Source organism: Salmo salar, chromosome 15 (assembly GCF_965601325.2).
Source record: "Salmo salar chromosome 15, fSalSal1, whole genome shotgun sequence".
Classification (NCBI taxonomy): Eukaryota; Metazoa; Chordata; class Actinopteri; order Salmoniformes; family Salmonidae; genus Salmo; species Salmo salar.
This window is the reverse complement of record NC_138305.1, coordinates 84,156,929-84,184,649: the sequence shown is the minus strand read 5'-3', so window position 1 is coordinate 84,184,649 and position 27,721 is coordinate 84,156,929. Positions and strand designations below refer to the sequence as shown.

The 27,721-nt window shown below is 40.7% G+C and overlaps 1 protein-coding gene across 3 annotated transcripts; it reads left to right on the top strand.

Moving 5' to 3' along the window:
• Positions 1–330: 330 nt before the first annotated feature.
• Positions 331–27,283, top strand: tmem201 (transmembrane protein 201). Of its 3 annotated transcripts, XM_014145776.3 has the most exons (11): positions 331–552; positions 6,908–7,028; positions 15,016–15,210; positions 15,338–15,517; positions 15,786–16,150; positions 16,374–16,577; positions 22,978–23,207; positions 23,773–23,835; positions 25,268–25,555; positions 26,083–26,217; positions 26,563–27,283. In XM_014145776.3, exons 1-11 carry the CDS (start codon positions 443–445, stop codon positions 26,655–26,657), a joined length of 1,986 nt encoding a protein of 661 aa, XP_014001251.2. In that variant the 5' UTR covers positions 331–442; the 3' UTR covers positions 26,658–27,283. The 3 variants fall into 3 exon arrangements, with proteins under 3 accessions (XP_014001251.2, XP_082818228.1, XP_014001252.1); XM_082962102.1 differs by lacking the exon at positions 6,908–7,028; XM_014145777.3 differs by lacking the exons at positions 22,978–23,207; positions 23,773–23,835; positions 25,268–25,555; positions 26,083–26,217; positions 26,563–27,283 and having other exon boundaries at positions 16,374–20,619.
• The last annotated feature ends 438 nt before the right edge of the window (positions 27,284–27,721 follow it).

Genomic DNA, 27,721 nt, shown 5'->3' with positions numbered 1-27,721 from the left:
CTCCTCAATGCCATCGGAAGAATCCCGGAACAGTCACTGGTTCTTCCTGCTTTAATTTGATTTAAAATATGATGTAGATAGGGAGAGATTGTGTGAAAGGGTTAGAGAGGCTAGAGGGGGTTGGGTGGTGTAGTGGGGGGAGGAAAGTGGTGTCTAGAGCTCTATTCCACGTTCTTAGAGGAACAGGACTAATGAAGAGAATTTAATGTTGGTAGGCAATGACTGGCCTCACACTCCAGTACAGTAGGTGGCGGTTTATGCACCTTAAACGTTGGATTCCAATCCCAAAGAAGAAGACGAAGAAGAGGCGGGACCTCTTTCCTCTCTGAAAGAGGTCAATTCAGAGTTTGCCTCGTGCATGCTCGATACATGTCTAGAAATATAAACACTAGCTGCCATACATACACTTCTGTTTTAGATAACCGCCAAACACTGGGAATAAATGGAGGCGTTCAACCAGCTGATCTTGGAATATCCTCAATTCATGTACGGAGGAGCCGGAGCAACGGTCTTTATGGCTGGGGGAGCTCTGATTTACAAAATTGCAACAAGGTATGCAGTGAACTAGCTAGTCTGCCATGTTTGCTTATCATATTTCACGCAGCTAATGAGCCAACTAACACGTAATCATACACTACTAACATTAGTTGCAGCCATCTAAAACGAATAATATAACATCCTATGACCAAATAATATTCCTGCGAATCGCCTGTCAACTGGTAATGAACTAGCTAGATAGCTGCTAGCTAACTAACATTGTCCGTGGCGAGTGGGCCCCCCCGCGCGCCTTTGACTAGTAGTAACATTACGCTACAGGATGTCCGCCTCGAATGTATCACGTTTCATTTATTTTAACACACCTGGTAGTTCGCTAGCCTTAACCTAGTCTGATTTAATTAGTCTATAATACAAACAGTTGGTATCTACTAGTGGTGAAACGGTTCACAAAACTCACGGTTCGGTAACGTTACGGTTTAAAAATTAAGTCACATTGCAGTGCCTTAAACAAAATAGGACCACTTGAGACTGGTTACTTGAAGAAGAAAAAAATAATAATAATCAGATTTAAGTTTTTCTTTAAGATTAATGTATCCAGATTATCTGCAGTGAGCACAGATCGGCTTGCTGTGACATTGTCAGCCGCTGTGGAGAATACCCTCTCGCTAGGGACAGCCAGGTAGCGCCTTACTAACATGGCAACATGAGGGTATGTTAACTCTTTGGTCTTCTACCATGTAAATAGATCAACATCCAGAGCAATACGGTCCACTTCCCGGTATGAGGTCATCTCCTCTGTGACCTTGGTTCCCTCCTGGGTTATGAACAATCCCCAAAAAGCTCAGCCATGGTAGACTTCTTTTCTGGAGGAGAACCCCTGTTGTCTGCCGTCTCTGGAGAGGGGTTGGTTCCTGTGGCATCTGTGGCTTGACCTTGCAGAATTAAATTAGATAAATTGCTATCTCTGAAGTGGCTTTAAAAATATGATTTGTTGTTAGAAATATATATCAGACATTATTATGACAATTACAATTATTACTTTATAATTAATTGTTAAATCACTAATTAATCAAATAAATGTCACATGAACAAAATAAACACAATACCTGTTGTATATTGGTCACAATCTCTGCTGTGAGTTCATTGTAGACTCTCAGACAAGCAGCCGCATCCAGGTGCAGCAGGGACTTGAACCTGGGGTCCAAAGCAGTGCTCTTGTGTAAGAAGTCTTGAACATCAGGTTCAGCATATCTAGGCTCCATGTTAACTCTGATGGCAGTCTTGACATCCCTTACTGCGGGTTCATCTTCATCAGATGCCACCATTGATTTCAGGATCATTGTTTTCATAGGCAGGACCATGAAAACTGATGGAATGTTCTCAGTGCATATCAGTGTTATGACTGTTTTGAGAGGTTTGCATACTTTGATAACTTCCTCTGCTAGTCTTATGTCATTTTCAGACAAAGTCACAATACCTTTGACCTTCTTCCTCACATCTTGATCAGTCAGTGTAGAATACACCTCAACTTTCTGCTCACGGTATCTCTCAACCATGTCATGGCTTGAATTCCATCTAGTAGGGACATCTTGGATTAGTTTGTGGTTTGGCAGCTCCGGCATCTCCTGTTTTGTCTTGAAAACATGTTCAGCAGTTGTGCTTTTATGAAAGAAGGATACCACCTTCCTGATTTTTGCTAGGAGGCAAGAGATTGGATTCACTGACATTGCTTTTTGAGATGCTAGATTAATTACGTGAGCAAAGCATCTTATCTGTGGCCCCAATCCAGCTAGTGCAACTGCATTTACAATATTTCTAGCGTTGTCAGTGGTCACAGGAATCGTTACATTATCCCTCTCCAACTTCCACACTGCAACTATTTCCCTTAGCTCTTCCCCCAAGTTTACACTGGTGTGACTACACTCAAGGGGACATGTTTGAAGGACACTTTTTATCTCCCACTCTGCCGTAATGAAATGAGCCGTTACAGTAAGGTAGCGCTCTGTCGATCAAGTAGTCCAACTGTCTGTTAGAGAAACAGACAGCGTTTCTGACAACTCGCTCTCAAGTTGTTCTTTAGTTTAAACATGTTTAACCTTTCTAGCACAGGCGTTCCGCTAGCGACCCACCTCGACAACATCCGGTGAAATTGCAGAGCGCGAAATTCAAACTACAGAAATATAAATATTTAACATTAATGAAAATACATGTGTAATACATCAAAATAAAGCCTAACTTCTTGTTAATCCAGCTGCTGTGTCAGATTTCAATAAGGCTTTACGGCGAAAGCACACCATGCGATTATCTGAGGACAGCGCCCCGCATACAAAACCATGAAAAAACATTTTTCAACCAGGCAGGTGCGCCACGAAAGCAAGAAATAGCGATATAATAAATGCCTTACCTTTGAAGATCTTCTTTTGTTGGCCCTCCAAAAGGTCCCAGTTACATCACAAATGGTCCTTTTGTTCGATAAAGTCCTTTTTTATATCCATAAAAACTCAGTTTAGCCGGCGCGCTTCAGTCAATAATCCACCGGTTTCCCTCCTTCAAAATGCATACAAAATGAATCTCAAATGTTACCAATAAACTTATCCAAACAAGTCAAACAACGTTTATAACAAACCTTAGGTACCCTAATACGTAAATAAACAATACAATTTGACGGAGAATGGTATGTTCATTACCAGAGATAAATAACAAAGAATGTGCTTTCCTCCACGTGCATGGAAACAATACAGGCAAAATGGGAGCCACTTAGAAAAACTACAACTTGTAGCTCATTTTTCCAAAAACCAGCCTGAAACTTTCTAAAGACTGTTGACATCTAGTGGAAGCCCTAGGAACTGCAATCTGGGAGGTTTTCACCTTTATAATAAAAGTGACAGCCATTGAAAACAGTGGTTGGCTGAAATATTTTTTTTTTTTGGGGGGGGGGGGGGGGGGGTTTGTCCTCGGGGTTTCGCCTGCCATATCAGTTCTGTTATACTCACAGACATTATTTTTTACAGTTTTAGAAACTTTAAAGTGTTTATCCATATCCAAATCTACCAATTATATGCATATCCTAGCTTCTGGGCCTGAGTAACAGGCAGTTTACTTTGGGCACGCTTTTCATACGAATGTCTAAATACTGCCCCCTAGCCCAAAGAGGTGAAACATGTTTCTGAACCCCGCGTTCTCTACTACAGAGAAAGGTCTCATATTTGCCGCTATGAATTTTGCTATCGCTGCATTGATTTCTTTAGCCCTACCGGAGTCAGCCACATATTGCTGCCTGAAGGCTGTGGGGAGAGGTGGTTGCCGTTTCATTTTTTTCCACATAGTCCCACCAATTGGCACTTTGGGGTGATGCCGGCGCAAATGAGTAGTCATGTTACTTGTATTGCCACTCGAATGGTCTATCGGCAATGAACAGAGCCTACATGTTGTAGACATTTTAACACCACTCGTTGGCAAAGCCTGTTATAGTTTACAGGGAAACCGAAATGTTCCCAGACGGCAGACCTGAATGATACTGGGGCATCTTCTAGTTCTGGCTTGCCATGTTGCTCCTTTGCATTCAGCTAACTGCTAATTCCTTCATCAGTTAATTGCTGCTACGACGGTCTCTTAGCTCTGTTCTCGCTGGAGTGAAATAACTAATGAGCGGAGCTGCATACAGCTACGAGACGAAACAACTCTTTATTTTTTAATACAACCTAATTACTATGTGGATATTTTTCCCATGTTAATTTACACGCCATTGGTTTATGCAATAATATTTTCTTTACAATGATATATGTATATATCTTCCTAGCTATAATATATGATTAAAGTAATGTTCGGTTCACAGTGCGTACTGCACCGTAGACCCTGTACCGAACGGTTCAATACGAATACACGTACTGTTTCACCCCTAGTATCTACAGCCTCTAACGAATGACTGCAAAATCGTGTAAATGTTCCTTACAATCCAGAAGGTTTCGTACAATTACATTCAAACTTAACATACTCTACCGGTCTGTGCGGTCTCAATTTTAGACATTTGTTCACCAATACTAGCTATTGAACCAAGCATGCCATGAAAATGCTATATTCTGAATCGGGAGATTGGAGAACAATCCACAACCTTTTTTTGTTTTAAGATTGAAATCTGAATAAAAAGTGTGTTTCGTGGCATGCTTGGTTCAATAGTTAGAACGTTTTATATTGGATATTCAGTTTTCTATTGAACCAAGAATGCCATGACAAGATTTATTTATTTGGATTTCAATCTAAAATCAAAAAAGAAAGGTGTGGATGTTTTATCATCCTCCCCTGATTCAGAATTTACAATTTTCATTGTCATGGCATGTTTGGTTCAATAGCTAGTATTGGTGAGCAAATTGTCTCACATTTTGGTACCGCACAGACAATTGGTAGAGTAAATTTAAATCTCATTTCATTCAACGTTCTTGATTGTAAGGAACATTTACACGATTTTGCAGGCATTCGTTTCAGGCTGTATGTACCAATTAATTGTGTATTATGGCCTGATTAATCGGACTAGCCTAAACCATGCTGTTTGCAGATATAGTTAGCTATTTAGTTTTACATTCAAGTCACACTTTCGCATGAATATCCTATGATGTGTTTCTGCGAAACCGTGTTCCATCTAGCCAGAGGTGGTACCAAGTCACGATTATTAAAGTCGCAAGTAACAAGGTCAAGAGTCTCAAGTCTAGTCACAATTATAATGGGTGAAGTCCAAGTCATGCATTCTAAGAGCAAGTCTCAAGTCTAGTAAAAAAAAAATCTATACATGTAGTTGAACTTGTCATTGCAAATCTTTGTATTTTTATTGAGGCTACCAGACAGCCCTTTTTCTTATTTTGTCTACAACATATATTTTGATTGTCATTGTAAAATAGGGACCTTGTAGCAGTCATAAGGGCATGAAATCAGTAGAAGACAAGGCAGGTTGACGTGCTCAGAGTAGATTTATTTACGGGTCTTGGTGATCCAATGGTGAAAGCGCCATATCATACTAAAAAGACGAGTAGATTGACCAAATATACACAGGAAAATGCCTGTGTATGAGGCTTAACCTGTCGTATCTGAACGGACATAGGTAGAGGAGGGTGAGACTGCACAGCTTCCCCTTGAAACCAAATCGAATGTCTAACAGGAGCTCAAACAGGTACATACAGTATTTGCATTTAGCCCCTCCTAGGATCATACAATTACCCACTTGGCAATTACAACCGATAAACTGGTTCTACAATGTAAAAGGCAATTCCCCATCATTGGTACATTCGTCTTAATCAGACTTAATGATATTTCATCACCGTTCATACATGGAACAATAATTAATCTTATTGAACCTATTAACTCAAAGTGTTGTGCTCGGGTCACGTAGCCTATTTCTATGCGCAGTGAGGCACGTGCACTCCTATAATGCACAAGCTGAATGACAAAGACCTAGGACACAGAACCCCCGACATAACCTGGGATATATGAGCGAAGAAAACCATACATTGAATTAAATTAACAGAACATCTACCTCTATGAGTCTTGCGAATGTTTATGTGCGTAATAAACATTGCGCCCACTCGGAGGGTAAGAAATGGTAGGACTAAATGAAAATGTATGGTATGAAACAAATGTCCAAGTGTTGCAATAAAAGGTATGTGGATGGAATGATGAAACACCGGCAATTATTATAGGTTTAGATGGAATATAGATTTGCCACATGCATTTAGATGTGTGAAAGCAACGTCAAAAATTTCAACAAGAGAACAAAGCACTCTCCTCCACTGGCGGGAGTTTGGCGATCACAAGTGGAGAGATGCGCCTACAGTAATTAATTTGAACAAATTCCAAATGCAATCTTCATAAGTAAATGTATACATTTCAACAATTTTGACAGCCTACTAAATGGCCAGTAGGCCTACGGTAGTAATTTTTGCTTGGTGCCCCAATGCTGTTGAGTTTGCAAAATAAACAGTTAATATTATTGATCACCAGTTTTTTTGTGGAGCATCCTATTTATGGCCATCCTCTCGCCCTACAATTTTACGTTTGCACTGCACCCGATTCTACAGCTGTACAGCAAATCAGCAGTCTGTTTGCTAGCTTACCCGACCTCTCTCCAGTCAGAGGGCCGAGTGTGCGTTTCACTAGCCAACTTTTTTTGCAAGGGTGATGCTGCGTCTACTGTCTCTGGCTGAGTGGAGAGTAATGCACGGAGAACCTAGACAGAATTACAAGTAATCAGTCTCAAGTCGAGCCTTGAGGCTCCAAGTCATTTTAATTTCTATCAAGTTGAGTCTCAAGTCATCAAATTTGTGACTCGTGTCCACAACTCTGCATCTAGCTATTCACCTGGATCAGCAATGTCACCTTTAGACAGTGTATCTAAAGTAAAACACTTCTCTTCCCTATACAGAAAGAAACCCACACATGTCAATGTGAATTGCTGGTTCTGCAACCAGGACTCAGTGGTCCCATATGGAAACAGAAACTGCTGGGACTGCCCCAACTGCGAGCAGTACAACGGCTTCCAGGAGGTACTGCAATTCATCTCACACAATTATATCCACACTACTGATTGTCAATGCAGCTGATTGTTGCGTGTCATAGATGGTGGACCGTGTCAACATGATGGATCTTGCTTTGTCAAATCAGTAGCCGGGCTTGACTACATTTTTTATCCACTTGTCCTTTGGACAAGTATTTGATGACTTGTCCTTTGGACAAGTAGGACAGAATTTTTTTCCCCCCAAGTCACTTATCCAAAAATAAAAAATAATCTTTAGCACCATTTTTACATCAATGTATGACACAAAATAAATGCATTACTATCTTTTTTACCGTTAGAGAATCACACACAAATGTAGGTTACAACACTGCCGCTTTAAGGCTCTGCTGGAGGATGGTTTTCCCCTCTTGGTAGCCTCTAAAGTATTGCAACATTACAGTTACAACCAAATACTTTTGGCGTTTATAAAATAATTCTCTCCAGGGCTTGAAATGAAAGGTGTGCCGTCATCCCTGGGACAATAAAAAATGTCTGATTCAAAGCTGACTCTGGGATGACGGATCCAGAATTCATAACACTGCACATTAAAATGTTTTTTAGAAGCAATGAGGCTGATGCAACAGATCAGACGTTTAGCTTAAAATATTGATCTAGTTTTATTTCTTCATATTATAAGCTCAACAATGCGCACAATGCAATTAGCAGGAAACAATTATCCTTAATTATATTTGACAAACATGACTGGCGTTTAGCCTGGGGGTAGGGGGTGCCTAATTAAGTCATTAAAGTTTGGCAACATTTTCTGGCGTTTCATGTCCGCATCGGTTTGGACATGAGGCTGTAGCTAATCACCTACACTTTGACGTGTAGGCTTTTTTTATTTATGTATATGAAAAATTGATTTTAATATTATTCCAACGTTGGCCTCTAATCCAATTCTGATCGGAGTTATTGTTTGATTTTGTGATTATTATTTTTCTTTTTACTTGTCCATTCAGACAACTTAAATCTATTTTTCTTGTCAGACAATTTTTTATTTTATTGTCCCGGACAAGAGGACAAGCGTTAATGTCGAGCCCTGAATAGTACTTGCACACTTACCTATAATGCCGTATACATTTCAGGGATTCATGAAAGTCAGGACAATCCTTGTCTGGCAAGGACATTTCATTTGTATTATTTGATCTACAAAATTGCTTCAGGTGAATTTTATAAGGGATAAGATTTGTTTTTGTAATTTTCCATATTATTAATGTCCATGTCTCTCTGCCAGGAAATGCCCTTGTCCTGAGCAAAGGATCAACATTTCAAACTCAGGAATGAGCAGGGTCAGCTATAGAGTACTTGTGTTGTCATAAAACCTAGTGGTCAAACACGGAAATGATTCCAATCTTATTCATCAATATATTCGGCTCTATTTACTGATTTGAAAATGCTAATTGGCAACAAAGTAGACAAATCCCTGCAAGCTCTTTGACTTCGTCTCAAGCCAACACCTTTGCTGTCAGCTAGCTACTAGCTTCCTTGTTCCAAAACAAAAGATATAGATGAAAACGAACATTTTTGGCTTATTTATATGCTTATTTATATGCTTTTGGTGTTGTACATATTACTATCCTGGTAGCAATCAGATATTTACAATCCAGGGTTTTTTCTGCATACAACAGTCTTGGGTGGGCTGTTTTTTGTTAATATTTTCAGTGTAAATGACTAAAACCAGATGTAAAGTATGTAGAAAATATAATGGACCAACATTGCATTCGGAAAGTATTCAGACCCATTGACTTTTTCCACATTTTGTAAAGTTAGACTTATTCTAAAATGTATTAAATAAAAACAATTCCTCATCAATCTACACACAATACCCCATAATAACAAAACAAAAACAGGTTTTTAGACATTTTAGCAAATGTATTAAAAATAAAAAACATACCTTACATAAGTATTCAGACCCTTTTGCTATGAGACTCAAAATTGAGCTCAGGTGCATCCTGTTTCCATTGATCATCCTTGAAGATGTTTCTACAACTTGGAGAGGAACTGCAGAGAAGAATGGAATAAACTCCTCAAATACAGTTGTGCAAAGCTTGCAAACCTGTTTTTGCTTTGTCATTATGGGATACTGTTTGTAGATTGAGGGGAAAAAAACACTTTATTCCATTTTAGAATAAGACTGTAAAGTAACAAAGTGTGGAGAAGGTCAACGGCTCTGAATACTTCCCGAATGCACTGTATATAGGGCCTGAAACTATTTTTGGTCCACCAGTCACTGGTGCAGGTAGTTAAAAAAATGATTACTACAAGTTTAGCTGGCTAGCTAGACTAACTTACCAATCTAAAAAAAAAAAATGCTGACGTGGGCTGCTTGAGTGACTGTCAGTGACTGACATAACAAGAAAAAAATGTTTGATGCACAACCAAATTTAAAAATTGCACCTTGTGTATTCGAAGTCTCAACAGTAAGTGGAGAGAACCCGATGGGGTGTTTTTATTTTTGTGGAAATTGATCCGCAGGCCTACAAAGGGTCAGTTGCCCATCCCTGAGCTAGACCAACATTGTAACCAGCTAGACCATCATGGACAGACCAGCTTGAAATGTAGGCTGGTCTGTGCTGTTTTTTCAGCAGGGAGGCACATACTGTACCAACCAATACTACTCACCCGACAGGTGTGGACCAGTGCTGCCTTGGCTGCAGTCGTCTGGTCTGCCACTGCTCCCTTAGCAGCTGCCACTTTGGCACAAGTCAACAAGTTCAACTTCCAACTAAAGAGTGGAGCATGCGTTATAGATCAATACCATCAATTGTTCCGAGTAATGACTTAGGGCAAAGTAATAACAGGGCTGATATACATGCAATGCATGCCAGTCTCTCTTGGCTAAGAATTGTGGAGAGACTGACTGCATCACTTCCTTTTATAAGAAACAGTGTGTTGAAAATCCCAAATTGTTTGCATACACATGCCATCAGAGGTCTTTTCACAGTCCCCAAATCCAGAACTAATTCAAGAAAGTGTACAGTATTATATAGAGCCATTACTGCATGGAACTCCGTTCCATCTCATATTGCTCAAATTAACAGCAAACCTGGTTTTAAAAAAAATGATAAAGCAACAGCTCACAACGCCTCTCCCCTATTTGACATAGATAGTTTGTGTTTGTATTGCTATGTAGGCTACGTGTGCCTTTTTTATTATTATTATTTTTTAAATGGGATTTTATGTTGTTCTGTCCTTGAGCTGTTGTCTATTAATGGCAGGGGTGTACCTATGGGCAGTACACCAAAAAGGGCTGTGAGGGGATACTGATCTATAACAGTGTCATATATATATATATATATATACTGCTCAAAAAAATAAAGGGAACACTTAAACAACACATCCTAGATCTGAATGAAAGAAATAATCTTATTAAATACTTTTTTCTTTACATAGTTGAATGTGCTGACAACAAAATCACACAAAATAATCAATGGAAATACAATTTATCAACCCATGGAGGTCTGGATTTGGAGTCACACTCAAAATTAAAGTGGAAAACCACACTACAGGCTGATCCAACTTTGATGTAATGTCCTTAAAACAAGTCAAAATGAGTCTCAGTAGTGTGTGTGGCCTCCACGTGCCTGTATGACCTCCCTACAACGCCTGGGCATGCTCCTGATGAGGTGGCGGATGGTCTCCTGAGGGATCTCCTCCCAGACCTGGACTAAAGCATCCGCCAACTCCTGGACAGTCTGTGGTGCAACGTGGCGTTGGTGGATGGAGCGAGACATGATGTCCCAGATGTGCTCAATTGGATTCAGGTCTGGGGAACGGGCGGGCCAGTCCATAGCATCAATGCCTTCCTCTTGCAGGAACTGCTGACATACTCCAGCCACATGAGGTCTAGCATTGTCTTGCATTAGGAGGAACCCAGGGCCAACCGCACCAGCATATGGTCTCACAAGGGGTCTGAGGATCTCATCTCGGTACCTAATGGCAGTCAGGCTACCTCTGGCGAGCACATGGGGGGCTGTGCGGCCCCCCAAAGAAATGCCACCCCACACCATGACTGACCCACCGCCAAACCGGTCATACTGGAGGATGTTGCAGGCAGCAGAACGTTCTCCACGGCGTCTCCAGACTCTGTCACGTCTGTCACGTGCTCAGTGTGAACCTGCTTTCATCTGTGAAGAGCACAGGGCGCCAGTGGCGAATTTGCCAATCTTGGTGTTCTCTGGCAAATGCCAAACGTCCTGCACGGTGTTGGGCTGTAAGCACAATCCCCACCTGTGGACGTCGGGCCCTCATACCACCCTCATGGAGTCTGTTTCTGACCGTTTGAGCAGACACATGCACATTTGTGGCCTGCTGGAGGTCATTTTGCAGGGCTCTGGCAGTGCTCCTCCTGCTCCTCCTTGCACAAAGGCGGAGGTAGCGGTCCTGCTGCTGGGTTGTTGCCCTCCTACGGCCTCCTCCACGTCTCCTGATGTACTGGCCTGTCTCCTGGTAGCGCCTCCATGCTCTGGACACTACGCTGACAGACACAGCAAACCTTCTTGCCACAGCTCGCATTGATGTGCCATCCTGGATGAGCTGCACTACCTGATCCACTTGTGTGGGTTGTAGACTCCGTCTCATGCTACCACTAGAGTGAAAGCACCGCCAGCATTCAAAAGTGACCAAAACATCAGCCAGGAAGCATAGGAACTGAGAAGTGGTCTGTGGTCCCCACTTGCCGAACCACTCCTTTATTGGGGGTGTCTTGCTAATTGCCTATAATTTCCACCTGTTGTCTATTCCATTTGCACAACAGCATGTGAAATGTATTGTCAATCGGTGTTGCTTCCTAAGTGGACAGTTTGATTTCACAGAAGTATGATTGACTTGGAGTTACATTGTGTTGTTTAAGTGTTCCCTTTATTTTTTTGAGCAGTGTGTATGTGTATATATATATTATATATATATAATATATATATATCAGAGAAACATTTAAATATTAATTCCCAGAAATCTGACAGCCCCAAAACATTTGCAACAGTGTGGCTGGTTCCGTTTTACATCTGACACAGGTAGGATCAAAATCAGAGAATATTCTTCCAAGTTTGGCCCCGGACGAGTGGATGTGGTGAACCACCTTGAATTGAATGAGGCTGTGTCTAGTGCTAAAAGAGGACGAATGCACCTTGTGCAGCACAGATTCCCAGGTGTCCTTTTCCCAACGAGTCTTTATAGGCACCAAAGAAAGTTATTAATGATTGCATATACATCTGAAATTGCTCCCCTAGGAACCTTGTTCAGCTCAAAGATGTGCTCTATAGCTGTATTCGCAGGCCTATGGGGAAATTCAGGTGTGTTAGCTCTGACAAAGTTCCTAGTTTGGAGATAGCGGAAAAAGTGTTATTGGGGGAGGTTGAACCTTTCCTGTAGCTGAGCAAAAGAGGCAAATGTATCATCAAAGAATAATTGGGCTAGTGAGGAGAGGCCTAGTGAGTGCCAGATGGCAAAAGCCACATCATTCAAAGATGGAGGAAATAAGATGTTCTGATTGATTGGGCCTGATAGAGAAAAGCCTTGGAGGCTAAAGGCTAAACGGAACTGATTCCAAATTTTAAGAGACTGCTTTACAATTGGGTTGACACACCTTTTGTCTAGGGACACTGGGAGAGACGAGCACAACACAGAAGAAAGTGCAGCAGGTTTACATGATTGACTCCATCTGGACCCAGAGTGGTCTAGGGCCAGTAGGATCAGTCTGCAGCCAGTACAAAAGGGCTCTGAAATTTGCAGCCCAATAGTATGTCTGAAAATTTGGTAGAGCTAAACCACCCAGTGCCATATGCTTCTGCAAATGTCTTCTACCAATCCGTGGTACCTTGCCATCCCAAATAAAATACATGAATGTTTGATCCAGTGTATTAAAAAAAGATTTTGGAACAAAAATGGGTAAACATTGAAATAAATATAACAATTTGGGCAACACATTCAATTTAATGACATTAATCCTTCCAATAAGAGAAAGAGGTAGCGAATTCCAAAAAGTAAAAGATGGTTTCAAACTGTCTGCTAGAGCAACAAAGTTTTCCTGAAACAAATTTGAATATTTCCATGTCACTTTAACTCCCAAGTAGGTGAATTGATCCCGGACAATCCTAAACTGAAATCTTGCAAAAGAGCACTTTAAAGCAGCCTTATTTACAGGAAAAAGCTCACTTTTGCCTAGATTCAGCTTGTACCCTGAGATTGAGCCAAACTTTTTAAGAACAGATAAGGCACATGGCAATGAGGTATCAGGGTTGTAGATAAACAAAAGGAGGTCTTCGGCATATAGCGAGACTTTCTGCTCTAAGCCCGTCCTGATTATACCTTGAATGGCATCATTAGAGCGTAGTGCAATGGCGAGAGGCTCGATTGCCAGAGCAAACAACAAGGGGGAGAGTGGACAACCCTGTCTGGATCCGCGGTGCAAGGCAAAATAGTTAGAGGACAAGTTGTTTGTCCGTACCAAAGCCATGGGAGAAAAATAAAGAATCTTTATCCACACAATGAATTTGGGGCCAAAGCCAAATCTATAAAGGGCAGCTGTTAGGTAGTCCCACTCAACGCGGTCAAAAGCTTTTTCCGCATCAAGTGAGACCACCACCTCCGGGTCCCCCAACGCTGGGGTGTACAGTATATTCATAAGGCGTCTAATATTGAAAAACAAATGCCCATTTCTCACAAAGCCAGTCTGGTCAGAGTGTATTACTTGGTGGAGCGAGCCTTCCATACGGATGGCTAAAAGCTTGGCTAGGATTTTGTAATCGCAGTTTAAAAGCGAAATTGGGCGATAGCATCCACATTCCAGGGGGTCTTTGTTTTTCTTTAATAGTAATGAAATTGAAGCCTGATGAAGACTAGGCGGTAACTTTGAGGTATTAAGGCACTCTGCAAATAATCGAGACAAGAATGGGCAAAGCAGACCAGAAAACGTCCTGTAAAATTCAGTTGGAAAACTGTCCGGACCCGGTGATTTACCACTTTTCATTGCGGACACTGCTGTTGCAATCTCCTCAGGTATAAATTCTTCTTCTAGACAGTCATGGGAGTCTATCAATTGAAGGCATATTCAAGCCATTAAAGAATGAATCAATCAGCAAAGGGTCTTCAGGAGATTGAGGTGTATAGCGCAGAGTAAAATTGTTTAAATTGATCATTTATCTCTATGTATAGCTGTGGTGGCACCAGACAGGGTCCTTATTTGTGGGATTAAACGTGAGGCCTCAGATTTACGGATCTGATGTACAGTGATTATTTCAATCGGGTGTTAACGCTGGGCTGGGACAAAACCCTTCACACATTCCTGCTCTTCAGGACTTGCAATGACGGAAACATACCAAAGCAAGAGAATTATCTTCAGGCTAAAACAGCTTACTTAATTGACAGGTTTGCTTGTGAGTGCCACTTTCAAAATTACTGGCTGAAATTATACAGAACAGTTCTAGCATCACTTTAAAATAGATTATTAATATTCTGATAAAATGTTAATCATTGTCCTGCAATATATGCTTCATTTATTGAAGTATTTGCTGTGCTAGACACAAGGGATCATGTTTGCGTTATAAATCTTGTTTTATGTTCTGAATCTAGAAAAACATGCCAAAATGCTAATGAAATTGCCCCCCCTGGAGCATTATACAGTGGCATAAAACAAAAACAAAATACATTTGTATAAAATATTTGAATAATGTAATGTTGGAATGAAACAATCACGACCTTTAAACACTTGTTGGGACAATGAAGATAAAATGCCTTTTATGGTGTCTGACGGAGTTGACATGAATATAGTTAGGTGCATTTAATGAAAAAAGCTTTTAATTAGATTGTTCCTTTACATGGGATGATAGCTGATACTTTGGTCTATAAAAATATGTATTTAATTTTTTTTTTTTTTTTTTAAATATTGTTAATATTAAAAAAATTGAAAGAAATGGTCCCATCTTTCAAGAATCCCTGAGCCTCACTTTGGTCCTTGTACTTGTCTTGCTTGCTTTTAGAATGGTGACTACAACAAACCTATTCCTGCTCAATTCTCGGAGCATCTAAACCATGGTGTATCTGCTGGCGTGCCCTTGCCTGAGACACCAAAGACGCTGCAGTGGGTCAACTGTCAGATGCTGTTGTGCAAAAAATGCAACAACAACCAGTCCGTCAAGATCAAGCAGTTGGCCTCATTCATCCCAAGGGAAGATGTATGTATTCTTTTTTTTACTGTTTGATTTGTGGAAAACTGCAGTGTGTGTGATCCACGGTGAGTTTGTATAAAGCCAATGTGGTCATTAGAAAAACAACAATTCTATTTTGGTTTCCCTCCCCTAGGAGAACTATGATGAGGAGATTGAGGTGTACAAGCACCACGTGGAGCAGACCTACAAGTTGTGCAGACCCTGTCAGACGGCCGTGGAGTACTACATCAAGCACCAGAACCGCCAGCTCCGGGCTGTGCTCTTCAGCCACCAGCTCAGACGCAGCAGAGACTGTGACAAAGCATTCGTAAAGGTCACTTTCAATGGAAACAAGTCCATCTGATAAGACTGTTGAGCAAGCATCAGCACTATACTTATAGTAGAAAATGATTTTCTAAGAAATAGAAATGCATTTACCACTGTCAGGTCTTTCGATGAGTTTCAGCAAGAAATTATTTAAGTGCATAAATTGAATACTCTGTATAAATAGGTGTGCACATTTTATTAACCTTCACAAGGGATCTAGATGTGGCAGTATAGGAATTTGGATCTATCCTTACGCTCTAAACTTTTTTTCACAGAGCTCCTACTCCTTCGGCACACCAGTTGGCGTGATATTGCTTCGTGTCATGGCGTTTCTCACCTGTGCCTTCCTAGTTGCAACAGCATTGTATGGCTCTGGGGACCAAACTGCATCCGCTGGTGCACCCCAAACACTAAGCGGAGGGATCATCCCTCCAAAGCCTGCTCCCTCCAACAAATCGACTCCCAAAAACGGTAGCAGCGAGGCTGGACAGGTGTTCCAAGACCTGCTGGAGCTGCTTCCAGAGGAGGCCGTAGAGAATGCAAAGCTTGTCTGGCAGTATGGAAGGAACCATCAGATGGCCGTGGTCTCCATTGGCCTGCTGACCTGTATCACTGGTGTCTGTCTAGGAGGACCTGTCAGGTAATTTATTCCTCTTAACTCATTGTTTCTATGACGAAGAATTCCGGGTATGCACTGGTGCCTGAATCTGGAGTTTTGGCTACTTAAATTGAAAATTATCTTTGATTTTTGACCTTTTGGGCATTAAGAGAAGGTCCAAGAGGGCCTGAAAAGTGCCTTTTTGTTTAAAAAAAATCAAAAAAAATCCAGATAGTAGTTATATACTTTGTTCCTGGTTTTTCAGATTGAGGCGAATTGATGCCGTGGCCTCTGTCCTGTGGTTCCTGGTCTTGTGCCTGTACTTGGTGGAGAGATACCTGAAAGCTGATGTCTCAAGCTGGCTGGATACAGTCAAACTCGGCACTACCTCCTTATGTTGCCTGGTTGGCTTTGCCGCTGCTGTGGCAACACGCAAATCCATGGGCCCGAGAAGAGCGAGAGGTCGAAGGTCAGAATCTGAACAGTGACACTTAAATGTACTTATAAGACCCACCGAATACACTAGGACCTACTTCTGAACACATAGGATATGTTTCTATAACGCATATGACTTTCCCGCCTTTTCTCATCTTTGCTTTGCTGATATTAACCAACTAATTGATGCGCTTGTGTTATTAGCCTAATCTGAAGATTTCTTACTTGGCATTGGTTGTCTAATGCAGCTTTCTGATTTATCCTGTTGATTTGGAAAGTAATTTTACCAACAACCCTATCTAAACTACACAGGGACTCCTATTAAGCATGGAGCATAGCTAACACTTAAATTGTAGCTGTATTTTCTGACTTTTGAAAAAAAAATATATATATAACTTAGAAAATCGAAATCAATTGGCTGTGTAACAGATATGAACAGATCGAGGTGCTGCCTTTTTCTTTGACATTAGCATGGCTCAAGCCTCAATCTTGTTTTTAAAACCCTGATGGCTAATACAACATTTTGACAGGGCAAACCATGCCTATCAAATGTAATCAAAGGCCTAAGAGTGAGTCATTTTATTTCAAAACCTGAATATTGTGACGAATCCTGGGGTAGTGATTGTAGTGGGAAAGTGATTTTAATCTGAAAGTTCTATAACACTTGCTAGCCGTCGAAATAGTTTGACAATATCGTCCGATGCCTCCCGTTGTGTGCTGTACGTTTTATATTTGGTGGACTAATAAACGTTTTGGAAGGAGAGAGTCTGGGGACAGGCTTTGGCAGAGGACTAGTTAGTTTAGATTGGGGGGGAAAAAAACTCTTCCCGGAATCAAATCGAGTAGCTGGCAAGCATGCACACACTATTTGTGTTCTACTTGCTGAGATTATTCAAAACCCAGGATTATTTGCCGTCCAGTATACTTTGCTCACTGCCTGGGCTGCACTACGCATGTAAAATGGAGCCCATAGTTTTTTGCCCAAGGCCCATGTGCGGGTTTCTCTATGAAGTTGTTTTTTTCCCATGCACCTGCAACAAGATATCTCACATGTGCTTTTTTAATGTTTAATGTCCGTGCCCTACACCAGTGTCAAGTCCAGTTGTGCTGAATTCAGTAATTCATCCCAACAAGTTTTGCACTGTAAAAACAGTATGGTTTGTTTGACCGAGCCTATTTCACAATAATGATGGAAATCTAGCCACTGTGATAAGCTTGGGTGACAAGGTGTCTCATTGTTAAACTGCTAGGCTAAATATTGTTACATCACTGCTTTTTACCTAAAATATTTTGCCCTTTTGTTTTGCGACTATAAAGACCACACTAATAGAGTGGGGTTGGTTGGCTTTCCTGGCATACTGAATTTATTCTTGAAGTTTTGAATGAAACGATAGTTGGGTAGGTGTTGTGAAAAAAGGTTTTGTTGACATCTTTACCAATATACCAAAAAGACTGACTACTCTTGGTATTGAAACTCAAAAGTGGCACTGCTTTTGACCTGTATTTCTCTACTGTTGTGTAGCACAGGTTTTGCCTAATTGTTTAAAGAAGACAAACAAGCTTATGATTAAGTGAAAGCTGTATACAGTTCACATGTAGTTTCCCCAGGTACAGGGTGCTCTCCTGAAGTTTTTTTGTTGTTGTATTTTTCATATTCTGTGTACACAAGTTTTTTTTATTTTTTATTGTTTCATTCCCCAGAGTGGTACATTAATGTGGCTGTCTTTAGAGGAAATGTGAGATGCCAATCCTCCCTAACTCTCTGTCTTTGCATGTTAGGTTCTGATGTAGAATTCAATATCCTCTTGTAAAGTATATGCTAATCCATATTTTAGAGGAAGTAATAGGCCTAACTATACTGCTATGTGCCTCCACTTTACCTTCCTAATTTTGTGTTCATCCTCAGCACCATATTTACAATATGTAGGCTATTAAAATCCACTGACAGCTCCCCAGCCCTCAAGCATGCACTAATATTCGGTTTGATGATACTTTGTGTTTAATGTAGCTTTTGAAGGTGATGTAAAATTAGACAGGAATGCTACGCATAACATGCTATAACTATTAATGTGTATCTTCTTTTGAGTGAAAGTTACTTTATTTAAATGATAGATGTGAAGAACGACTGTAGATTGTACTCGAGGGTAACATTACTGCACAAACTCATAACTTGTATGTTGCATTCTCAACTTTTTGGTTTATGTACTAAGTCCAGCATCTGTAACCAGGTTTCCATCTAACCATTTCCTTTGGATGAATTACCTGGCGCATGAAAAAGTCACGACCGGGCTGATGGAAACAGTAAATTCCGCTACTATTTTATAAATGTCGACAGACTTTGTTAGTTTGGTCAAATAAATTATGAGAGTAATGACGGTGGAAACGCCTTTGTACAAATATTGATATAAAACACATGATATTGAATATAAACTTGGAGTTCCGCGATGTGTTGTCTTCCCACCACGACTCGGGAAAGCATGCAGTTTATTAGGCTCCAGATGAAATCAATTCGGATGAACGTCACAGAGTGGTGAAAGTGCATGGTGATGTGCTTCTCCTTTCCAATAAATATCGAGGGTTTTATTCTGGTGACATAATCATCGATGCTTGGCTGCCGTTTTGACAAATAATCTTGCTCTTATCCATAATAATCTCATGTAGGTAGCCTACCCGCACTGTATCTGCGAGCTGTTGGCAAGAGTGCATGTGTCAAGACCATAGTGGGCACATTTGCAATTTAATGCAACAGTTTTTGACAAAACCATCAGCGTTGAAAATGTGATGGAAACTCATTTAACTTGTATATTTTTAATTCAGTACATGGGAATTTTACCGCAAAAGTACATTTTGTGCAGTAAGTCAGTTTGATGGAAACACCTGCATATTGTTTTATGCAGATTTTATAATATCATTAAATCTTTCGCTAATTGGATGGAAACCTAGCATGAGACAATACCCACAGTTGGTTGTGAAAATCTGGATTTCTGGGATACAGATGCTGTCCAATTATTGTTACATTGCTTTGACAGAGTTTTCAATCTGCAAAAATATTATGAGTATGTAGCTAATATTTATGTAATACGCGTTACAATGCCAAATGTATTTAACTGGTTCTAGCACATTTCCCTCTGTTAGTAGTTTGGCATTTGCCTATGAAAGCGTACTTGACTCTTCATGTTTTGCATCATATGAGTATGCTAGTATACCTGATTTAATAGATACTAACAACTTGTTTATCTCAACCAATGTTTTTAGCAAACATTTTTTGCCTAACCTTATTCTTTTAATTGTGTTGTGAGCATACGTCTCTTAGTGTCACTTATGTGTATGTTATGTGTGTTTCTATTCACCATAGTAACAAGGGATTACTTTATAGTTATTTTAGTTTATGCCAAATTGACGACTGTAGGTTATGAAACTTAAAACTATTTGTGCCCATTATTTATAAGTGTGCCGCTAACAATGTGATAGTAAAAACTAATTAGTTGTGAATCTAGTGCATTTTTTGCTTACTTTTTATACTGTATATGTGTTGCAGTGCTGAAACACTAAAATATTCAGTACCCTGAAGGGAGATTGAAGTGTTCCCCATTTTCCACAAGATTAAAAGGATTGTTCAGACAAATTACAAACAAAATACGTAATCCATTTGTTTCCTTATGTCTCCTTGTCCAAAGACTGCTTTACAGGTAAGGAAACAAAAATATAAATATGCAATTTGGCTGAACTATCCCTTTTAATACACCAAATAATTTATGGTACTTTATCTTATCATTAATATTTGAGTATGGAAGGGTTAATGTGTATTCCAAAACATACAATATAAGCTTTCATGTAATATCCAATGCCCATTTATGTGAAGTTACTATATTTTTGGTAAAGCAACTATTTAAGCTATTCCGTCCATTCTAAAAAATGAACTGCAGCATATTCCAACTGAAACACGTTCTCTTGGGTACTGCATCTTGAATATTGTAGGTTGTCACTACCCTTTATATAGCCTATTGGGTTCATTTTGTATTAGTAAACCATGTATGTTGGATCACTGTAAATTTAAATAAATTACTGAAATGTTATGCCTTTTCTATTTATCCCATTCTTTTATGAGAAAAATGCCTGACCTGTTCTTAACCCTTACCTTTAAAGAATGTTATAGCTCAGACACACTGCAAAGAGAAACAGCTAAAAGTAGCAAGTTGCTATTGTGTGTTTGCAGTCACCTGCACATAGTGGCCACTGACAAACGGTGGACATTCAACAGGTGCAATTGTCAGAAAAGGATGTCTGATGTTCCGGTCACTGTTAATCCTGTGTTTTGACCTTTACAAAATAACTTCCTGTGGTTTTCACCTTAACTAGTATAGTCCAGCCTACTTCCTTTTTTTAATGTGTTTAGGAAGAGAGCACTTCATTCTGTCAACGCCAAGTAGCCTAGATTTGAAGGGGGTATAGTGTACTGCAGTGCTTCCAAAATTCTGTCCCCGGGACCCCAAGGGGTGCATGTTTTGGTTTTTGACCGAACAATACACAGCTGATCAAAGCTTAATGATTAGTTCATTATTTGAATCGGCTGTGTAGTGTTCGGTCAAAAACCAAAACATGCACCCCTTGGGGTCCCGGGGACCAAGTTTGGGAAACACTTGTGTACTGTATGTTATATAACATTGTTTAGATGTATTTATAAACTGGGTGGTTCGTGCCCTGAATGCTGATTTGGCTGACAGCCGTGGTATACCACGGGTATGACAAAACATGCATTTTTACTGCTCTAATTATGTTGGTTTCCAGTTTATAATAGCAATATGGCACCTCAGAAGTTTGTGGTAAATGGCCAATATAACTCGACTAAGGGCTGTATCCAGGCACTCCGCCATGTATCGTGCATAAGAACAGCCCTTAGTCATGGTATATTGGCCATATACCACTCCTCCTCGTGCCTTATTGCTTAAATAAACCTTGTCTGTACTGAATGTAAGTAAGCTACTTAATGGACGTGGCAGTTGTGTGTGTACTCCTGACTAAGATCTTTTATGAATTGTTATGTGTTTGCCACGAGCCCACTAGTATAACAGGCACTGTCAGCTGGTTCATGTTTGTCAGACAGCTGGGATAGACTGTCAATGGCTCCCATTGACATGTAGCCTCATCACTATACACAATATCCCATGTCTAACATTCACTGCTGGATAGAAGGGTTGTTTGATCTTGTCTGACCATTGCCTTAATGTACACTTGAATAAGTATTGGCAGGGTGGTTTGAGGTATACTCTGGGTCACCAATTGTCGGACAAAGGGTTACTGTCATCGACCTCGACCAGGATTTAATAGGCCTACCTTCATTAATGATGTCGAGTTGCCTTTACTAAGGGGCAATCTGCAGTTAACACAACAGTGGTCATCCCGCAAATGTTTTGGTTAACAGCTGAGGGATGGGGCTGGAGAAATCTAACCACTCAAATTCATAAACAAAGCTATGGATGCAAGGTCTAACTTTAATCCACTGTTAAATACAATGTGATCCTTCTCGATTTGTTTTACTCTCCCCCACCTTTTTATCATTTATGTACAGCGGGCAATGCCGGTATCATTGTAGCTCATTTTCAATGGTCTGTTTCTGTTTTGCGGAAATTGTTTGCCCTAACCTTCAATTTGACTAGTTGACCTTTACAAATACAATAATTAATATTACATCTGTAAAGTATTAAAATATGATTTTACAGATGTAATATTAATTGTATTTGCAAAGCACATTTCTAGCACAATAGATTTCACAGTATTAAAAATGGCTAAAGGCACAAGGCTGCCATTTTTATATCGACATTAAGTCATTTTTGGGTAACAATTAAGTACCTTAACGTAATACATTTCCATTAAAAAGGGGCGAAAAAAGCTTTTTAGCTAAAATATTTTCAAGCAACAATTCTGCTAGGACTGTCTGGGAGTGGACTGAGTGGAGAGGGGAAAACTAGCTGTTATTGGCTGAGGTGTGGAACTCTTGGTCTATTAACCAATTTACCACATGATGTCACCATGCTGATTAGGAGGTCCTATGTAGTTGCTGGTTGAAAATACAATCTATCAGGAAATAACACTGATCACGTTTTCACAGTAAAGTGTTCGTTTCATTAGTTGTGCAATATGATATAAGAACTGAATTTTCACTGCACCGGGCCTTTTAAGAAATACTTGTCTGGAGGGCTATACAGAGAATTTGATTTGGAATTGTCACCCCTATTGTTAACAATATTGGCTATATTAAAATCCCCCAAACTACCTCTACCTGCAAACTCTCTTCTCCATTTTGAATAATGTATTTACAAAAAAACGGAAGGAAAACCCTGTTATCCCCCCCAAAAAAATATTTCAATTCGCATAGCTATCTGCAGAGGTGTCGAGTTCAGTGGTGGATCGATTGTGCTCTTCTTCTGTTGCAGGTACCTTTCCGGTAGCGCTGTGGACGCGAGGTATGGTACCCAGGCTCCCCTGCTCTCTCCCATCTCCCCTGGCTCCTCCTCTACCTTCATCCCCACTCCACCCCCAAACCTCTCCCAGCTCATCAATCGACAGAAGAGCCCCCGAGAACGCAAAGCCTCTCCCTCTTCCCTGCCCGGTCGTCTCAACCGAGCCCTGTACCTCGGCACCATCCCATCCCTCGCCAGAACAGGTAAGATGGCTGGCGCCTTAGGTTGTCTTTCAGGTTCTGTACATGACTGTTCTGCCTTTCATTCTATGCGCTGTGATTCAGCGCCACCCAGTGTTCATATATAACTGTGTAGCTTGCACTTCTATGGTACTTTCTTGGCTGACTATCAAATTAGTTATACCATAAGGAGGACAGTACAATGACATAAGGCAGTAACAGGGTTATGTGGCGCGGTTATTACATGCTTCACAACACTAGCTATTAGAATTCTAAAACATGGCTACAGAGATCACTGAATGACTTGCATTGTTTTGTATGCATGTTGCATGGAGGTTTATTTGTCCGGGAAATGTTCTAATTCAGGGTTTCCAAGACTCGGTCCTGGATCCCTCCCCTGTGTGCACGTTTTGGTTTTTGCCCTGGCATTACAAAGCTGATTCAAATAATCAAAGCTTGATGATGAGTTGGTTATTTGAATCAGCTGTGTAAGTGCTAGAGCAGAAAACAAAACGTGCACCCAGGGGTAGCCCTCAGGACCAAGTTCGGGAAACCCTGTTCTAATTGATAGTGTGCTCATGTATTTTAGATTCCGGCTACCTGTTCAGTGGAAGTAGACCACCTTCACAGTGCAAAGACTCCCCACCTTCAGGTAACATTGAGCAGTGGATAAATGTTGCAATTTAGAGTATCTACAACTCTCCCTGGTTTTTTTTTTTCTCTTTTTTTGTTGTTGTCTTGTAGAACAATTGTAAGGTAACCTTTTCTTACCCAGAGACCCCCACCCAGGCAAACCGGTGACCCAGGGACCCCCATCATATGTTAGCAAAATAGTTTTGTCTTATCAGGTGAATGATAATAGCAAGAAGAAGTAATAACCATTTTAAAATAATAGATTTGTCAAATCATTTTTTATTTTGACCCCACATTATAATTGGAAGAGGAAGTTTAAACTCTAACATACCTTTCTAACTAATAGGCTTACTCTAAACACATTTTTGCTAATAGCAGCTGTGTAAACAAAGGTGAGCAATGTGTTGAATATCTTAAGTCAAGAAAGATTACTAGCAGCCAGTGTCACTTTCTGTGACTGGTACTCACAGGTGCTTTTTCGAAAGCCTATGTAAAGCCTTGTTCACAATGGAAGTTTGAAGTGACTCAGATCCTATTTATTTGCAATTTTGGATTTGCCCTCAAGTGGTTTTTAGACTGTTATTCAACATATCTTGTTGTTTTCTCGCTACTCTGTTGACAGTTTGACTAGAACACGTGGTAGCTAACTAGCTTGGTAATTGTTTTCAAACAAATGAGTGAATGTGCTACAAAGCTAAACAGCTAGCTAGTTGACTGCTGTGACTAGCCAAAAAGGACTCATTTTGAAAGTTCGATCATGTTATCCTTTGAGGCTTTAAGTGTTCTTACACTATGATTTTGAACATTCAAAGCAACAGGGAAATGTCCATGGGAGGCACTGTTGTCAACTTGGCTTGCTACATAACTTCTGAGTGATAGGAACCACAAGCACCACCACCAATCAGCCTACACCACTACACACACACCCATCATTACTATGACAACTAGCATAGCCTTGTCAGCGAATGACTGCTGTCTGAACACACACACACACACATCCGATTTGGTCACTTGTAACTTGCTGTCTGGACGGTCAGTGGTCGAAAACGGATTTGAAAAACAAAACTAATTTCAGTATAAAGGCCTGCAGTGTGAGCAAGGCTTTAGAAACTCCAGTCAGTATACTTTGCTTCAATTAGTGTAATTTGCTCAGTATTAGAGTTGAGATAGTTGACACCAAATAATATATTATATTTTCTACTGTAAGCATGCAATTTTCTGTTGCTAGCGATATTCATAAAAACATTTAAACAAATATTTGTTCCTTTTTTTAAATGTTATATATTTAAAGCAGAATCCCCTGCTTTAGCATCTTTTTGATCTTCTCACAAAACATTCAATGTAAAATGTTAAAATCTGCAATGAATAACATAGAACAGGACAATGAGTTTTGCAGTTGTTGCATAGATTTGACTAAAACAACTTCCACCTTTTTTTTTCTTTTGGAGCAGATTATTTTTCCCTGAAGTCTGGGAGCCGTCCGTCATCCCCATGCCCCTCCCCGACCCCCTCGGTTGCCGGCTCAGTCACGTCCAGCTCCAGCTCTCGCCACCGCCGCCCCCTCATCAGCCCGGCAAGACTCAACATCAGTGGACAGAAACTCCGCCTCTTCTCGTCTGACACAGAGCACCAGCCCCCACCCACTCCGACCCCGCCACACCACTTCTCAGCAGAGCCCGCCCCTTTTCACAGCGGAAGCTTCCACCTGCCAGACGTATCCCCGTACCACAGTAGTAATGGTATGAACCACTGGGTGTAGATATGCATTTATGAATGTCTTTTTTTTTTTTTTTTGCATGAACATGTGGGGTTGTATTCAAAGATCGTACACTAAATGTGATATTTCAAGTTGTATTATTCGTATGTGTAGGATACACATGGTATACACCATCCAATGAAATGCTTACTTGCTGTTTCCTTCTCGCCAATGCAACAATAAGAAATTATAAAAAATAAGAAAATGAACATAAAGTAAATGCCTCAGTAGTATAGAATAAACATTTTAGCAAAAGTATAATAAAGGTCAAATTTAGAGGCTGATATTTACACGTGTTTTGGAGAAGGAGGCGGGGTTACACTGATTCTCCAGATTTTTATGCTTTATATTAATTACTGGTGTTGGCATCTATCCATTTCATCTCTTTTTAGTCTTATGTGTTCATCGATGACCCACTTAACATAGTCCGATGTAAAGCTGTGAGAAAGGAATGACTTCGGGTGCATGTGTGTTTGACTGACGCACGGCTCCACTGCGATGTGATTCCAGACTTGAGCTCCTTGCTGAAGGAGGGCAGTGTAATCTCAGAGGAGCGCGAGAAGAGACGGGGCAGCTCCTCAGGCTCCTCAGCCTGTATGGTGGACACCACCACAGGAGCCATGGACAGCACCCCCGGATGGAAAGGTGAGCACTGATATCTTGTAATGATCTAATAATCACATCTAACCAAAGACATTGTCATTATTCAATTGCTTGGTTGGTCATGGATGATGGTTGACAAATGTAAGAAAGATTGGCAGGCAATTTACCCAATCTACATTTCAATCAAATCAGTTGTATAAATGAAAGGTGGTTCGGAACCAAGGTTTTGTGATGAGTAACCTTGCCTGATAGGCCTGCCTTCCTAGTTACCTGAGCAAATGCCTAGGCTTTAGCTCAGAGGGATAACACACTTGTGGCACACAGGCAACTCAGGTTTGAACCCAGGTCGGTCACATTGACATTTGTTTTCTCTGTTGTGGTTTGCAGGTCTCTTGGGTCGCTCTCTTTGGCCGGGCATCCTCCTAGCGAGCCTGAGCGCCAACTTGTTCTTCACCTCCCTCTACCTCTATCGCAACTGGTGAGACACACCTCGGTCCTTCACAACCTGTATAAAAATAAATGTTGCATAAATAATATGCCCCCAACAATTTCATGGGAGTGTGATATGTGCAAGCTAATAAGCTGTGGACAGATATGTTCATTAAGTAGACATGTTCATCAGCGTTTTAAGATCAGAAATCCAGTGGGCATCCCTCTGTAGCAGTAGGGTCTCGATGTTACCTCCTCCTTGTTAAAGTAAGCTGCTCGATGTGATGCATTTGAGGAAGGCGATAGGATGGTTAGCTTCAACAAAGTGAGCTGCTACTGGGTACCCAGTGTTCTTACCTGATTGAGCTGCTGCGGTGTTCAGGTATTTGTTGTTTTGTCTGCAGGAACAACATTTGTTAGTCCCATTTGGGAAGGATTATTTTGTCCACCTTTAAGCTTTCCCACATGAACAGGGGAGGAGATGACACCACTAACAGGAACTTTCCGGCCTGTATGTGGGTGAAAAATGTTTTTGTAGTGCTGATGCATTGTCTGCAGGAACAACATTTGAATGTCCCATTTGGAATGGGTGCTAAGAATGTGTGCGTGAGCTTACGGGCAGGTCAGATCTCATTAGGCTCTTGCCAGTGTTGCGCCCACGCTTGTAGACCACCGGGGGGGGGGGGGGGGGGTCGCGCCCATGCTTGTAGACCACCGGGGGGGGGGGGGTCCCTTCACAACCTATGACATCACTTGACATGGTCCTAAGATAGAAAGCATTACAGGGTGAGTTATCCTTTCCCCTCTCTGGCTATTTGTGTTCGCAGCTCAGCCAAAGACACTTGCAAATGCATCTTGCCATATGTCCAAGCTAGGCCTGGGAATTGCCAGGGACCTCACGATACGATATTATCACAATACTTCGGTGCCGATATGTATTGCGACTCTCTCAATTCTATATGTATTGTGAGTCGATGTTCCAAACATATTGCTCAACATGTCTGCTGCAGAGGGACAAGAGCCATGAGAAAAGGAGTTTTGATCAGACATGGAAATAAAAGTGCTGAAACCATTTAAAAAGATGAATAACAAGCTAGAGAAGTTGAAATGATGTTAA

What these genes read in the sequence shown, in the direction of transcription:
- tmem201 (XM_014145776.3), top strand. Translation starts at nt 443, where the DNA reads ATGGAGGCGTTCAACCAGCTGATCTTGGAATATCCTCAATTCATGTAC. An exon ending in AGAAGAGCGAGAGGTCGAAG is followed by an intron (nt 16,578 to 22,977) that starts GTCAGAATCTGA and finishes CTTCTGTTGCAG; the next exon opens with GTACCTTTCCGGTAGCGCTG. An exon ending in CAAAGACTCCCCACCTTCAG is followed by an intron (nt 23,836 to 25,267) that starts GTAACATTGAGC and finishes CTTTTGGAGCAG; the next exon opens with ATTATTTTTCCCTGAAGTCT.